This window comes from Capra hircus, chromosome 1 (assembly GCF_001704415.2).
Source record: "Capra hircus breed San Clemente chromosome 1, ASM170441v1, whole genome shotgun sequence".
NCBI lineage: Eukaryota > Metazoa > Chordata > Mammalia > Artiodactyla > Bovidae > Capra > Capra hircus.
The window spans coordinates 13,876,801-13,892,458 of NC_030808.1; the positions used below are offsets into that span (position 1 = coordinate 13,876,801).

Consider the following 15,658-nt stretch of genomic DNA (forward strand, 5'->3'; position numbering starts at 1 on the left):
TATTTCCTAGGTGGCACAGTGGTAAAGAATCAGCCTACCAATGCCAGAGACACAAGAGGCATGGGTTCAATCCCTGAGTCAGGAAGATATCATGGAGGAGGAAATGGCAACCCCCTACAGTATTCTTGCCTGAGAAACATGTATTCTCTTCATTTTTGTCTACTTCAGCTCACCATTAGTTTTGAGGTTCTGAATTACATTTACTGTTGTTTTTATAGTTAAGGTTATTTTGCACAATATTTTAAACATGTAAATATCCATTTAAATAAAATAATAAGATTAAATCTCTTAAAAGTTTATTTTAATATGAAGTGAATCAAAGTTTCCTTCATTTTAAATTATGACTATACTTTCTTTGTGTTCTAATCATTTACTCTGTAATATCAGTTCTTTTTGGACAATTCTTGTTAATAGCATTTATGAGATAAAGTAATTACATCATTCAGCTTTTTGACAAAATGTGGTCATTAGCAATGTTTTCAGTTCAGTTCAATTCAGTTCAGTTGCTCAGTCATGTCAATCCCTTTGCCACCCCCCAACACCCGCCCACCCCGCCATGGACTGCAACATGCCAGGCTTCCCTTTCCATCAGCAACTCCTGGAGCTTACTCAAACTCATGTCCATGGAGTGCCCTTAAATGTTCACTTTATTCTGATATTCAATTGCTTATTGAACTAGTTGTACAAAAACTGTGTGGGTACAGTGTTCTATCTTACATGTTTTTCAGGGTATGATTTAAAGGAAAAACGTATATAAGGTTATATCTGTGCTGGCTGTGAAGAGAGTATTATCATCAGTGAAGATAAACATGCAGTCTTTTATAAAGGATTGCATTTCAGGCAAATAATATTGGAATTTTAAAAGGGTAAAATCTTAAAAATGTATTAAAAATAAAAACTGTTAGAAACTTGAAAAAAGTACATACTTGTATGTAATTACACCAATTTTTAAGTGCTTTGGGACATGTCTGAGGGATTTTTAGCTTTTAGGATCACACAGAGGTAATTAGATGTGTTTTAAATGAACACACATTGAGTTCATTGGAGCTCTTTATATATCTAGAAACATACTATAAAAGTCATGCTGGAGATCAGTAGTTACATGGAAGTTTATATTGCATGTGATTTTCTAGCTTTCTGGTTCTTTGATAAAACCCTTTGTAGTATTCCTCATTAATTTAGGAATTGAAAATTTTCAGATTTTAAATGATATAAGCAAAATTCACCAATAATCTTTCAATATTCCTCAAACATATCAATAAAGCCCTGTGCCATTGTTTACATATGTTTTAAAAGGAAAAGGAAAGTGAAGTTGCTCAGTCGTGTCCGATTCTCTGCCTACCAGGCTCCTTTGTCCATGGGATTTTCCAGGCAAGAGTACTGGAGTGGGTTTCCTTTGCCTTCTCCGGGGGATCTTCCTGACCCAGCGATCAAACCCGGGTCTCCTGCATTGCAGGCAGACGGTTTACCTTCTGAGCCACCAAGGAAGTTCTCATATATGTTTTAAGTCTTCACGTTATTTTGGGTACATCTTAAAAAGGTAGTCTTGTCTTTCTTGGGTGTAATCAGTTAAGCAATACTGATGTAGACAACTTATTACCTACTAGTAAATTTCTTTTCATACAATATTTTGGAGGGGAAGATTGTATTTTACAATTCCTTAATACTGTCTATTTTCAAGTCATTTTGATTTTTCTGTCAAAATGATATTACATGTATAATGATTTTTTAGATGCATAAATATAATGCTAATCTACAATTTCAAGTCCCTTTTCTCTACTAACAGGAGAGGTTTGGAAGAAAATAGTATCAAGAGGTAGCACTGATAAATCAGATGTATTTTTTAAACTAAGTAACTGATTTGAGGCAAGAAAAAGCAGTTAATTGAGGATAATTGGTTTAGTAATGGAAAGGAAATTATAAATATACTTTACTATGCAAATTAATTAAAATTTGTAAAACCCTACACTCTTTTCTAAAAGTATATATGTTTATTTATGTATACATGTAAATATATATTTATATATTATATATATATGTCCATTTACAAAGTATGATTGTGAATGGCATGCTTTTTCAAAATATTTTCTAGTCCTTTATATCATAAAAGTTATGGTTAAGCCAAGTGATAAATTGGTCAAAGACATACTATTATCCTATGTGAAAATCATATGACATGATTATCATAATGCTATTAAAGAATTCTATCAAATTGTTGTGAGACTAAAATAAGAAAAAGGCAAAGGACTCTCTTCACTGGGATTTATTCGTGTATTGATAGGGGTGAGTGAAAATGCTTTTCTAGTGGTGTAACATACTGTGACCTGCGAAAATAGGTGGAAGAAGCATGTAAGCTGATGGTTAGTAGTCAAGGAAGGCATGATAGAGAAGATAACTTCTGACATGTCACTGTGATGATGAGCCCATTTCAGTCAGAACATGATATGAGCAAAGAAGGAGATATATGAAAATATACAGTATAACCTGAAGTTAGCAGATATTTACGGATATTAGGGATTTGATATTGGGGGTAATTGGTGGAAGATACTGATTAATTGATAAATTATGAGGTTAAAAAAAATGAACCTTTCAATTGAATAGACAAATGAATAAATAAATCAACCAAAACAAAATAATCACCACCAACAATAAAACCTAATTGATCTTTTCTTAAAAGATGGTAGGACGAGGCTAGAAACACATAGACAAGGAAATAGAGCCTGTTGCAATGGTTGCGAGGGGGCTAGTAGAGGCTTGGGCTACAGCACTAAAATGTCCATCCAGCCTTCCCTCTCTCTTATTCCATACCTTTTTCTATAGTGCATATAGACATGTCAATACCTGCCTGATGTTTGGATTGAAGAAGCTAGAAGATAGTCAGTCTCATATTGCGATTAGTGATTTAATTCACATTAGATAATGTAGGGACTTTCTACATTATCTGTAGGGACCTCCCTGGTGGTCCAGTCATTATGACTTCATCTTCCAATGCAGAAGGTACAGGAAGCTAAGACCCCACATGCCTCATAGCCAAAAAAAAAAAAAAAAAAAGATAAAACAGAATCACTATTGTAACTAATTCAATAAAGACTTTAAAAATGGTCTACATAAAAATATATAAAAAGTAGACACTGTATAAGATAAAATATACAATATTTTGTATTATATATGTATACATATATACCATGAATCATAATTAGTATGGGCTTTCCTGGTGGCTCAGATGGTAAACAGTTTGCCTGTATACTTATTTTATATACTTTTAATTAGAATGACATTTCAAGTGACGCATAATTTTGACCAATTTTTAAATATCTATCCAATCTCCCTTAAGGTTTTATTATCTATCTTTCCTAAATTTAAAACAATTCTGTATAAAAAGTGAATAATCTAAAATACAAAAAGTCTTCTTCTTCTATGAGAATGCTGATGGAAACTTGTTAAATTTTAATATGAGTTAAGGTAACATGTTTTAATGTAAGAAAGGAAATTAAAGAATAAAATAATTGCATTAATTTTGAAAAAAAAACTTGGCTAAAAGAAATAGTAGATACCAGCATTTTTCTGATAAATATTTCAAATAACTAAAAACTTAGTAATGAATATTTTATAATTGTTGAAAACCTGGTACAAATATAAATCATGGGAAACTGTGAAATATCTAAAACATTTGCATAGCAGAATATCTATGCTCCTATCTACACTTACATTTCAAATTGCTAATTATGTTGGAAGGAGACCACCAGCCACAAAATCCTGTCTAAAAAATGGATAGTAATATAAAATATTTTTCTATATGATAATTATTCAAACTGCTATATTTGAAGTTTATTCTTACCTCACTCACTCTCTAATTTCTTCATAGTCAGTATAAATCTTATGGTATATGTTCAATTTACTTTCATGGAATTAATTTTGTTATTTCACATAAGACAGTGAAGCTTTTATTGGTTAGTAGAAAAGGGAGCTTCTTAGAATGATGTGAATATGATCAAAACAGATATTGATCTGTTAAAAAAAAAGTGTTAAAAAAAGTGAATAGTTTAAATTTTAGATCCTTGGTTCACTCATTAAATGGTCAATTCCATTGTTTCTTTTAATATTAAAAGAGTATTCCCTATATTTAAAACAAGGAGATTAAATTTTCTTTATACAAACAAAATATATTTTTTTCTTAAAGACTATATTACAAAATTGAATTACATTTGTACAAGAATAAACTAGAGCTTCCCAGGTGACTCAGGGGTAAAGAATCCACTTGCCAAGAAGTAGATAGAGACTTGATCCCTGCATTGGGAAGATTCCCTGTAGAAGGAAATGGCAACTCACTCCAGTATTCTTGGCTGGGAGATCCTATGAACAGAGGGGCCTGGCAGACTAAATAGTTCTTGGGGTAGCAAGTAGTTGGACATGACTTAGTAACTAAAGAGCAGGAGCATCAGTATTAAACTACAATTGATGTTTTACAAATTGCTTATTGAAATTCCAGACAGTTTAACCTATTTATTATAAAATTCTTAAATATACATACTTTTAATTTTCTAAATTTATAAAACAATAAATGCAAAATGTGAACAAATATATGAATGATATTATCATTTTTAAGGAATTTATAACCTATTAATTTTACAAAATTTCCATTTTAACACGCATTTTATTGTGTCTTAGAGACTTCCTTTTCTGCATTGGGGTTAAAAGAAAAAACTAAGCTACATTATTAAAAGGAAACATTCTAAACATGTAGGGCCAGTTATTATTGCACACTGCATCTGAATGACTATACTGTATACCATCAACTATAAAACAGAAGTGTAGGTTTTCACTAAGAAAAATAGAGACAAACATATTATTTATTTCATTTGGTGTAAGGATAAAACATGGAACATCCAGCCAATGGAATATCATTCAATACTACAAAAAAATGAACATGAAAAGATACAGAGGCACATGAAAAGATATAGGAGGAATTTTAGAGGTACATTACTAAGTGAGATAAGCCAATCTGAAAAGATTACTTACTGTATGATTCCATCTATATGATACTACAGAAAAGGCAAAACTATGAACATCAGTGGTTGTCAGGGATTAGCGGAGAGACAGGGGTGAAAAGGCAGGCAGAGGACAGAGCATTTTTAGGGCACTGGAACTATTTTGTATGATACCATAATGGTGAATACATGTCATTATATATTCATCAAAAACTATAGAATCTGCAAAATCAAGAGTAACACTTAATACAAACTCTGGATAAAAAATGATGTCTCAATGTAGGTTCATTGATGGTAACAAAGGTACCACTCTGCATGATTATAATGGAGGAGGCTATGCGTATATCAAGATAAAAGGTATATAAGAACTTGGTACATTACTCTCAATTTTGGTGCAAAGTTGAAACTATCCTAGAAAACAAAGTATATTTAAGAGCCGGAAAAAAGTTAATATTTTGAAATCTTAATGGGAATGGTTAATAGTCCTGAATCAACTGAGAATGTCTATAATTACATTTATGTCCTTTAATAACTACCAAAATGTGACATACTAAGTTATGAGTAACACAGGCAAGTCAATCATTTTCAATTTCTTATGTTTGTATGAGGAAATCTATAAATAAACCATACTGAATAGTGTTGTAGAGAAATATTTCTATTTCCTTAAGTAAACTTTCCTTCATATCTGAGCCATTTGATAGAAGAGTAAGTCTCAGGATAGTATATGAAAATCCAATTAATTGTTATTCTGTTTTCCATCAATAAGTACCAAAAAGTATACTATTTTTCTTGTAATTTTTCAAGAGCATCAGTGAATTTTGCATTTAGTCTTTCAGGTAATGTACATATCCAGTTCAGCGTGATGAAATTATATAGAAGCAATGGTAAATGGAAATTTATCATTCTGAGATTCTTGAAACCAGAAATGCTAGTTTGAAGAAATAATTTTTAGCTCTGTTTTAACCACATTTAAACAAATAAAATATTATATTCTACTATGATTTTTAAAATAATTTTTCTCTTGTAATAATAAATGAGAAATCAGTAAAGAAGCAAGCATATAGCCAATGTGCAAATTATGTATTGAAGTTGCTTATTTAGAATTCTAAAAATGAAAAGGATAGATGTTGAAATGGAAATATCTATTTTAGTTTTAATTAGACAGTAAAAATATTATTTTATATAAAGATAATATTATTTATTTCTACCAAAAATATAAGTAAGTCATTTTAAAAATGTTTTTAGACAATGTATAAAAATAAGAAAATAATAAAATTTAACTTGATATGCTAAGACTATATACACCATGTGAGTTTATTACACTGATCATGAGAATAAATGAAGCTTTATGTATAAGTTGAAGTGAGAAATAAAACAGCAGCTTAAGAGAAGTACCAGGACTACTGGAAGGCATGGTGGTCAGTTAATACACAGCCTTTCCTTTGCCAGAAAGTTTTTCCTATGGTCCAATCAAGAAGTCAAAGGAAGCAGGTCAAAGCTAGAAGATCATAGAAGTAATAGACAAGAGATTTAGATATACCTCCTTTCAGTGTAATTTGATAAAACAAACATACAAGGAAAACAGAATATGAGTAACTTGACTATGTCAATGACTCGTCGTTCTCTGATCCTCAGATTGTTGCTATAATAAGATAATGGTGTTTGATTAGAATGCTAGAATATATTTGCTTAAATATTTTTAGATTCCTTAGTGGCCCCCCAAAATAAAGTAACATAAATCTAACCAGGAAATATAAAATTACTGTGACAGTCACTATGAAAATGTTCAAATACCCCCAGATACTTCCCATTTGATACCATATCATTTTTAAGGAGCTTCGGGAAAAACAAAAACAAGAACAGAAAAAAAAAAAAAAAATCAGCTTACCTCTTTCTCTCTCCCAATATATAAAACTTCTATAACTATTTTATCAACTGAAAGAAGTTAAGCATTGTAACAAAATATAGATATTATAATTTTCATTTTAAAACGTATGCAAACATTTTAATGAGTGGTCTTTAAGACATATATTTGGGAGAAGGCTGTTCTGGATAAAGGAAGATTAAGCATGCCTTAAAATAATGCAAATCTTGAAAATGAGTATTTTCCCTTTTGTAATTTCTACACTATTTCATTTTTAACTGGCAATCCAACAACTGACTGTTTGTAAGAGAGAAATATATATGCATGTGTTACCATACATTTATTACTTTGAGATATTGAATCTGATCAAGTTAGAAATGAAAACACACAAGACAGAAACGGTTTGTACCAGTAATAAAGAAAACACATATAGCAAAGGTTTTCCTCAGTTTTCTTTATTACGACAATGGAGACACAGAAGTACAGAAAATAAAATGACATTTAATATACTATGAAACTCATGCATAGGATTACACATAGTGCTGGATATTATGTCACAGGTTTTAAATAAGAGATGATATTGAGGATAATACATATATAACATACATTTTATTTTAAGAAAATAAGCTATGATGAAAACAAATGCAATTAAAATGATCAGAAATAGTCACTTTAAAACAGAACTGTTATATATAAAATCAATGTTAAGATGTGAGATAAAAATATTCTTGAAAGAAGTTCATGAATTATGGATGTTCTTTAAAAACGGTCATTTTTAATTTCTTACTTTTGAGGGGAAAAAAGGATTTACCAGAGATTTATTTCACAGTGCCCATTTAGTACATAGACAAATATTGCATAATTTAAAAGTTATGTTATCTCTGAATATTATGGTTTATAACTATATTTCCATTACTTAAAAATGGAGTGATAAAAAATAACTAAATTCAATTTGAACATACATAAATAAAGAAATTTTACAATGTACCTAGGCTTAATACAACCAATATTAGATTAGTTTATACTTAAAATTTAATTACAGTTGAATGAGTATATCTTTAAAAAGTAGGTGGAATAATAGTCTACAACAAAGACACGAGGACATCAGTTGCAATTCAAATCACCGCAGATTCGCTACTTGAACTTTTGAACATATGTGTTTTCCCTGGCTATTTTGTTTTGCAATTTTGCTAACTAGTAGTTAAAAACTGATATTCTAAAATAATCCACTCTTTCTGTAACATTTAAGGACAGGTATTTTAGGCTTCCAATTACTTAGTTAATAACCATGAAGGAGGGGAGCATGACTACCAGAGATCTTTATCTGATTCATAATCTTAGGTAAGATAAAGAAACTAAAGGTGTTTGGAAAATAAAGCATTGACATTAGATTCTCATCTCTGATTTATTCCAGAACAATGAAATTAGATTGAATCCATTCTCCTACCAAAATACTGAGATGTTATTTACTTTTAAATCATTATGCATTATATGAAATTTTTTAGCACCATGTAGTAAAAAGAGATACTACATATATCAGCATAAATCATATGGCTGATTCATGTTGATGTATGGCAGAAACCAACAAAATATTTAAAGTAATTATCTTTCAACTAGAAATAAATAATTAAAAAAATTAAAGATGTTAACTCTAGAAAATTACTCTAGTTTAGATGGTGGCTGGGCAGAAAATATGTTAATTAGATGTTTGAAACTTTTTCCCTTTAGTGAAGACCTAATATTTAGTGTTAATATCTTCTGAATTCTAAGATTATCAGGTATTAATAGTGATTAAATACTACTTCATTTTTAATGACATAATCAGCTGATTTAAATATAGGCTTTTTACCAATTTCAATTTATATTGAAATCATTTCAGGGTAATTTGTAGAATATTCATATCTCCAATCATTTGAAAATAAATGTAATCAACCCATTCAATGCATTAACTTTGTTTAAGGTTTTATGACATATATACATACCACAAATTCTGAAATTTAAAATTTAACAGCAATTAACAGACAAGGAACAGAAGAACGGCACCTTACTTATACATGGCCAGAAATTGAGAGGGAAAGAGAGACAGTAGGAAGGAAGGGAGGAAGGGAGAGAGAGAGAATAGTATAAAGAAAAATTAAGAAGGAAGAATGAAAGGAAATAAAACCAAGTAAGAAAAAGCTTACTTGATTTGTACTTATTCAAAAGCGGGTTAAAGGATATTACATTATGTCTCATAGATTTGAGCCATAATAAAATACATAAAATGACAAATTTAGGTATGAACTTTTCATCTAGTATCTTTATTCAGTGAATGGAATTCTAATATATAAGGGCTATGAAATATGTAAATGATAATATTTAATTTAGGTAGTGTCCTAAGAGGTTATTTATTTAAAACTCTTAATGCTGTTAATATCATAATCAAAAACAAATAGTTGGAGAGTTTTAGATAATTTTATGATTAGAGATGTTGTTTAACTACTATAAACTGAAAATATATACAATATTAGTTATTTTTGAAAGGTAGATACAAACATTTTTACCCTACTGCATTAGTGATGCAAATATTCATCTTGAATTGTTAAAATCATTTGTAATCTAAAAATTGCATTGTTTTATTCTTAGTGTAGGTGTATCATGAATAAAAAGAATGCTTTTCATATATCTGAAAGTACCCATCCAGATCTAAAAGTTCATAGCCTAATTCCTCCTCAAATATTTTATTTTGTTCAATATAAATGAAAAATCATAAATCCACCTGTCCAGATTAAAAAAAAAATTGTAGAATCTTCCTTACTTAAATTATAATTTAAATTAAATATAATTAATGGGGATTATTAAATAGAAAATATGAGTTGTATAATCATCTCCAAATTGTATAATCTATGAACTACTATGCATACTTGTAATTTTAATCGTTAATTTTAAAAGAAATGCTGAATGCCCAAAGAGTCAAAATTATGTGCAATTTGTGCAATTATTTTTACATAACTAACATATAGTTAATCCAATCTCTAGAATTTATTTATTTACATTGTTAAACCCTTGAGATTCTTTAAGCTAATAAAAAAAATTTAAGAAAAATGAAGTCATTAAGAATTTCAATTGTGTTCATATCTACGAGCAAAGAACGCACACAAGTATATGAGTACACTTGCATAATAATGTGGGTATAGGGTTTATAAAATGTTTTTATTCTCAATGAATAGTAGTATTAAAACAGAAAAGCCAAAAATGAAAATTAACTTAAGGCTCTCCCATGTAAGACAATATTTTTCATAGGAAAGGTTTTATTGCTGCCTCCTAGGCATAATCTGTTAACATATTTAAAATGTAGTTTGATGGGCCTTACAGCTATCAGATGAATAATTAGAGCTTGAATTGGGGTTGAGAGACCAGCAGGGATAAATCATAAATGGTAAAAGAAGATAAACTTGGAAAGGGTTGGAAGAAGAAAAATGATTTCAAGTTTATATAAAAAATTAATCAGGAGGCTCTATGTGCAAATAATGGTAACTATGAATAAGCAAATCAACCTAACTTTATAACTGGTATAATATGGTCTAAACAAACTGTTAAAATGATCTAACATTTGATGATACAATACATACAACAATGAACATAGGTACATATTTCTGATTATATATAATGAATAACATAAAACTCACCTTATACACAAGCTCATATTTATACATTTAGGCACATAATTTTATTTAAAAATCCACTGGATTTAAAAAAAATTGGATGATGCTAGGAGAATTTTTATATCTTGTTTACCAATAATCACATTTCCTTAGATCTACAGCAGATTTCAATTAGATGAAACATACTGTCAGTTAGACTTGATGGTTGTACGTAACAAAGGTAAAACTCAAGTAATAAAAAATATAATTCAGCAACATTTACATTTATTACAATGCAAAATAACAATCTGACAAGGTAATTTATACTCTCTAAGGTTTCACTTTTTGAAATGCAACAGCTGCATTGCTTATAGTTTTGTGCTCTCCTATTTCTTATAGACATAAGGCAAAGCACAGGGTTTATATTTTAAGATGTCTTGAGAATATTTTTTAACTTACACAAGTCTCAGAACTGTAAAATAACTGTTCATCTAAGAATAGAAACTTGGCCAAATAATAAATAGCTTATTAATTTCAGGATTAATATCTTGACTTGGACTTAGATGTTTAAAAAACATAAATGAACAACTCAAGTGTAAGTAATTCTGCTAAGATATTAGAATTTTAATTTTAGTTTTTTTTCTGACCTGTCCAAATATCAGTTTAAGTATCATGTAAGCTAGACTGAGTGTTCTTCATATCATTGTTGGTGACTTTGAATTATAGATTATAAAATCAAAAAAAGAAATCAACTCTGTTATCTTACTAAAGACATATTACATGTTCTCCACAAAAGTATTTTGTAATCAGGTACTATATCAAGATAATTTTTATGACTTTATTATGGAAATATTTATAATATTGGCAAGATCCAGTCAGGTTATAACAAATGGAAAAATTTGTTCATGCAAGTGTTACTGGAACTCCTTTCTTTCCTAGCACTTGCTACATATCACTAGTCAACACATCTGCAAGTCTTATCCAAATCCATGAAATGTAAGATGCAATCATGGAGTGTAGTATAAAATTATAGTTTGTTTTTCAATACACAGAAACACTGGTTATTTTAATTTTAAAAACTAGAACATTTCCAATAAATAGGTTAAATCCCAACAATGCATGAATTGGTAGGAGGAAATACCTTTGTCTCAGCAGGGGAGAAGGAAGTGTGTTTAACTTGTGAATGGGTCAATTCTGCATTCTTAAGGTTTGCTGTTAGCTCAGAAGCAAGAAATATAGCAGTGGACAGTGAAGAGTTTGGAAAGATAAATTACAGAAAACAGACTACCAACAGTTGGTCCACTTTTGCATCTTACATAATAGGATCCTGTAAGTATTTCATTGAAGACATAAAAACAATAAATACAATAAAACAAATTGTTTTTGATGAATGAATCTCAAAGCCCAGAAATCATCATTTGATTTACCATGTGAGCCATTGTCATTCTGGTTAATATATGTAAATTTGATTTCCCCCTAATTGTCTTGAATACTTAGTAAGAATTCCTTGCCAGAGTGTAGCTGGGAGTAAAAAACACAAAATACTTTTTTTTCTCATTTTGTAGTGAATGAAATGTGAAAATAAAAATCATTGCTCATGCTACTTCATCAAATCCAGCCTCCTCTCAGTGCTGGAATCTAGTAACATGTCCTCATCTCAATTTCATCTTCAGGAAAGTAGTGGCTAAAACATTTATTCCCCTCTGATCTTGCAAAGAAACTGACTCAGGTTTTCAGGAAAAAGTAAGATTTTATGTTAGAACATGAATACTTGATGTTACCTCAAAACATAATTCAAACCTAGTACATAGGTTTTAAAATATAATCTACTTTAACTTACTATTTACTTTGGGACAAATGCAGAAAGGTAGTTTTATTTAATGAAAACTAAAAGTCTAGATTTTTGGTATTCAAATTGAAGAAATGAATCTGGTTCACTTTAATTCCTTATGATATTTTATGTCAATAAGAGGAAAATCAAGCAGCACATAGGATATACACATTTAATGTAATAAAAGCTATCAGGTTTATGTTTTATATAAATAGTAAACACTATGAAATATTATGTTTATAAAGTTCTAAACCCTACATTTAAAGGAATAACAATCAAGTCGATATGAAAGAGCCACAATTCTACATCACAAAATTTCTATTTATATAATATTTGGCCATGGATATTGAGTTATATTTGTAAAATAATCAAATGAAAGAAGATTAGATATAGCAAATGCTTAAGTTCCAAATGGACTTCTGTGGTGGCTCAGACAGATGGTAAAGAGTTCCCTTGCAAAGCAAGAGACCAGGGTTCGATCGCTGGGTCAAAAAGACCTCTTGGAGAAGGGAATGGCTACCCACTCCAGTATTCTTGCCTGGAAAATTTCATGGACAGAGTCTGGTGGGCTATACAGATCATGGGGTCACAAACAGTCAGACACAGCTGAGTGACTAGCACTTTCATTTTTAAGTTCAAATGAAAGTGACATGATATTTAACAAGGCCAACTTTAGAAATTAAAAAAAGTTGAGAATGAAACAAATTACTCTGTGAACTAGTACTTGAAAGAAACAATCTTGGTTCAATGTCCTTCTGTGATTTCCTGACAAATTGTATACTTTAAAGGTCAACAATTTGGGGTAGGGAAAAAAGGGTCACTATTTGTGGGTAAGGACACATGCATATTTAGTTGGACGTTAGAAAATACTTTATTGCAACTTTAGATTAGCCTTGTAAGTTTTCAGGGCAAAAAAAGGAAATATATGATATAGCAACATTAAAACATGAAAGACAAACTTATGACTATAATGAAAGAAAACGCAGCAGCATTCAGCTGCCATGACTGGCTTCCATTTTCGCCTTTATTCTCTTCACAGCATTTATCTGTATGATGAAAATTATTTTTGAAAGTAGAACAAGAAAAAAATAATTAAGGAAAAAGAGTAGAGTTACAAACATGAAAATAAAGGAAAAGAAAAAAGTGACAGTAGGAAAGAAAAAAGGAGAAAATAATTAATACAAGATGTACACAAAGCTACTACCAATTACCTACAAAAAAATATTTTGATACAAGGCAAAGAACAAAAAAATCTAGTATAAAATACTTCTAAATATTTGTCACATATTAAAAATATAACTGAGGCTCAATATTAATAATGTTTATTTCACATAACATAGACATTCATCATATCATTGATTTCTCAAATGTGAACATTGTAAATATTTTTTACTGAAGATACAATGACTAGTCCAGTCAATCCACGGTGTCCCTTGTAAATTTACAATATTACTTAAATATGAACCTCATCATATTCTGTAATGTTTGCTAATAGTACTGTTTTTGCTGTAATATTTTCAAGAAAACACATTTAATAAGAAGAGTTATATTTTAATAATGAATGAAGTACCAAGAAATGTAATTAAAAGTATAAGTTCATGCAAAGAAAATTTGAAAAATAGAAGTGAGGAACATTAACTCAACTGGCCATAGGTACACGTGACATATATATTACTATTGCTCATTTAAAATAATTTTGAGAAACAAAGATAATGAAAATAATTTATAGAAATTTGTTTTTATATTATGTGCAAAACCAAATAAATATTGTCTTGAACGTATCATTAGTATTTAGACTTGGCTGAGATTTCCACATTGTTAAAATGAAGTTCTTACCCATTAATTGAACTTCAATCTCACCATTATTTTAGAATTTCTTTTTATTCTAAAACAATCATAAACTTAAGAAAACATTTTAGTATTTGCCATAAACTTGAATATTTCATTTTCTGTTCATGTTATTTGGAGATGAAATATATACTAGTCTTGTTGAAAGTAGAGTTGAATGCCATTAAATAATTTCACTCTATAGTTTATTATATATATAATCAAAAAGTTGATTATAATAAAAACTAACTGAAGAAATGTTAGCAATATATTTATTGGTGATGATTTATGTCACTTCTCTATATGGATGGAATTATGTGTCACCAAATTATATTGAGTCAATGTAAATATTAAACAGGTCTTCAATTCATAGTAACAAGAAAAGAAAAATGAAGCAGTTGCTAAAGGGTACTAAGGTGGTTTTTGGTTTTGGGGATTTTTGGTTAAACAAAAAATATTAATCATGGTGTAAAGCCAAAGGAAATTGTGAAAAATATTTTCAGAGTAATTTTATTACTAAGAATTTTTAAGGCATTAGATTATAGCCATTCTAGCACATTAGGAATATTTTTAGCCATTGAAATTACTGAGGAAATCAATAAATATCATTTTATCAGTCTCTAGTTCCATAGATGGTTTTGTAGTCAGTTTTACAAAAGTAATTTGTCATCACTACCAAATATTTTCAATGTTTATAAAATAAAATGAGATAGAATTATGCAATATGAATGTCCCAAATTGATTGTGGTTGTTATTTTGCACACTTTTTATGTGAATCAAGGAACACAACATTTAAAATAAACACATATTTAATAAGTGAGAATAGGAAAATATCACTAATGATAAAACATTAAAAATATCTGAACCATAAGCTATGGACTGATGCAGTGTCCACTAAAATACATACATAGAAAAGCCACTATTATGAATAGAATGTATTACATATGGATGTAAGGTAAGCCTATTGTTTAAAAGTAGTCCCTCAGTCCAACAGATAAATATACTGTAGATTTAGCTTGTTGCTTTACTCAAAGAGTTAAATATATCTGAATGTACATAAGTAATGGGTTTTTTAATTCAAAGTCTGTACACTTTATTTTGACGGTCTATAATGCATTCTATTTAAAATACAAATTAAAACTAAATAAAATTCTAAATTTCATATATTTTCCAGTTAAATAAGACAAGATTTGCTAGTTTATTATATATAACTGATTTTAAAAGTTTGAATTTATAATGTGTATTTTAAAATTGAATAAGAAATTATATGAGTAATTATACTGAAAGTATATAAATACATTTTTCCCTATTTTGCTGACACATAATTTTAACTCTATAGTATTTCGTGGGTTTAAAGGCTCCCTAGTCTACCATCAACCATCACAGCTTCTAAAATTGCCCCAAGAATTGTCCTAGGGGTAAATCAAACAATTCTTGAACAATAAGGGTATATCTTTTATCTGTCTTTCCATGAGACCTTAGTAGTCTCTGGATTCAGTCACAAAAATTATACATTATTTTGTGA

General features: G+C 29.4%; 1 protein-coding gene across 2 annotated transcripts in view; it reads right to left on the reverse strand.

The window, feature by feature from the left end:
* Positions 1-15,658, reverse strand: part of NCAM2 (neural cell adhesion molecule 2) — a 605,915-nt gene that overhangs the window by 29,487 nt on the left and 560,770 nt on the right. The window contains exon 16 of one of the 2 annotated variants that reach the window (XM_013966137.2): positions 12,864-13,352. The exons of the other annotated variant lie outside the window; for it this stretch is intronic. Coding sequence (XP_013821591.1) covers positions 13,246-13,352 — 107 coding nt within the window. The 3' untranslated portion in view covers positions 12,864-13,245. Of the gene's footprint in view, positions 1-12,863; positions 13,353-15,658 lie in introns of those variants that run through there. 2 annotated transcript variants of the gene reach the window in all.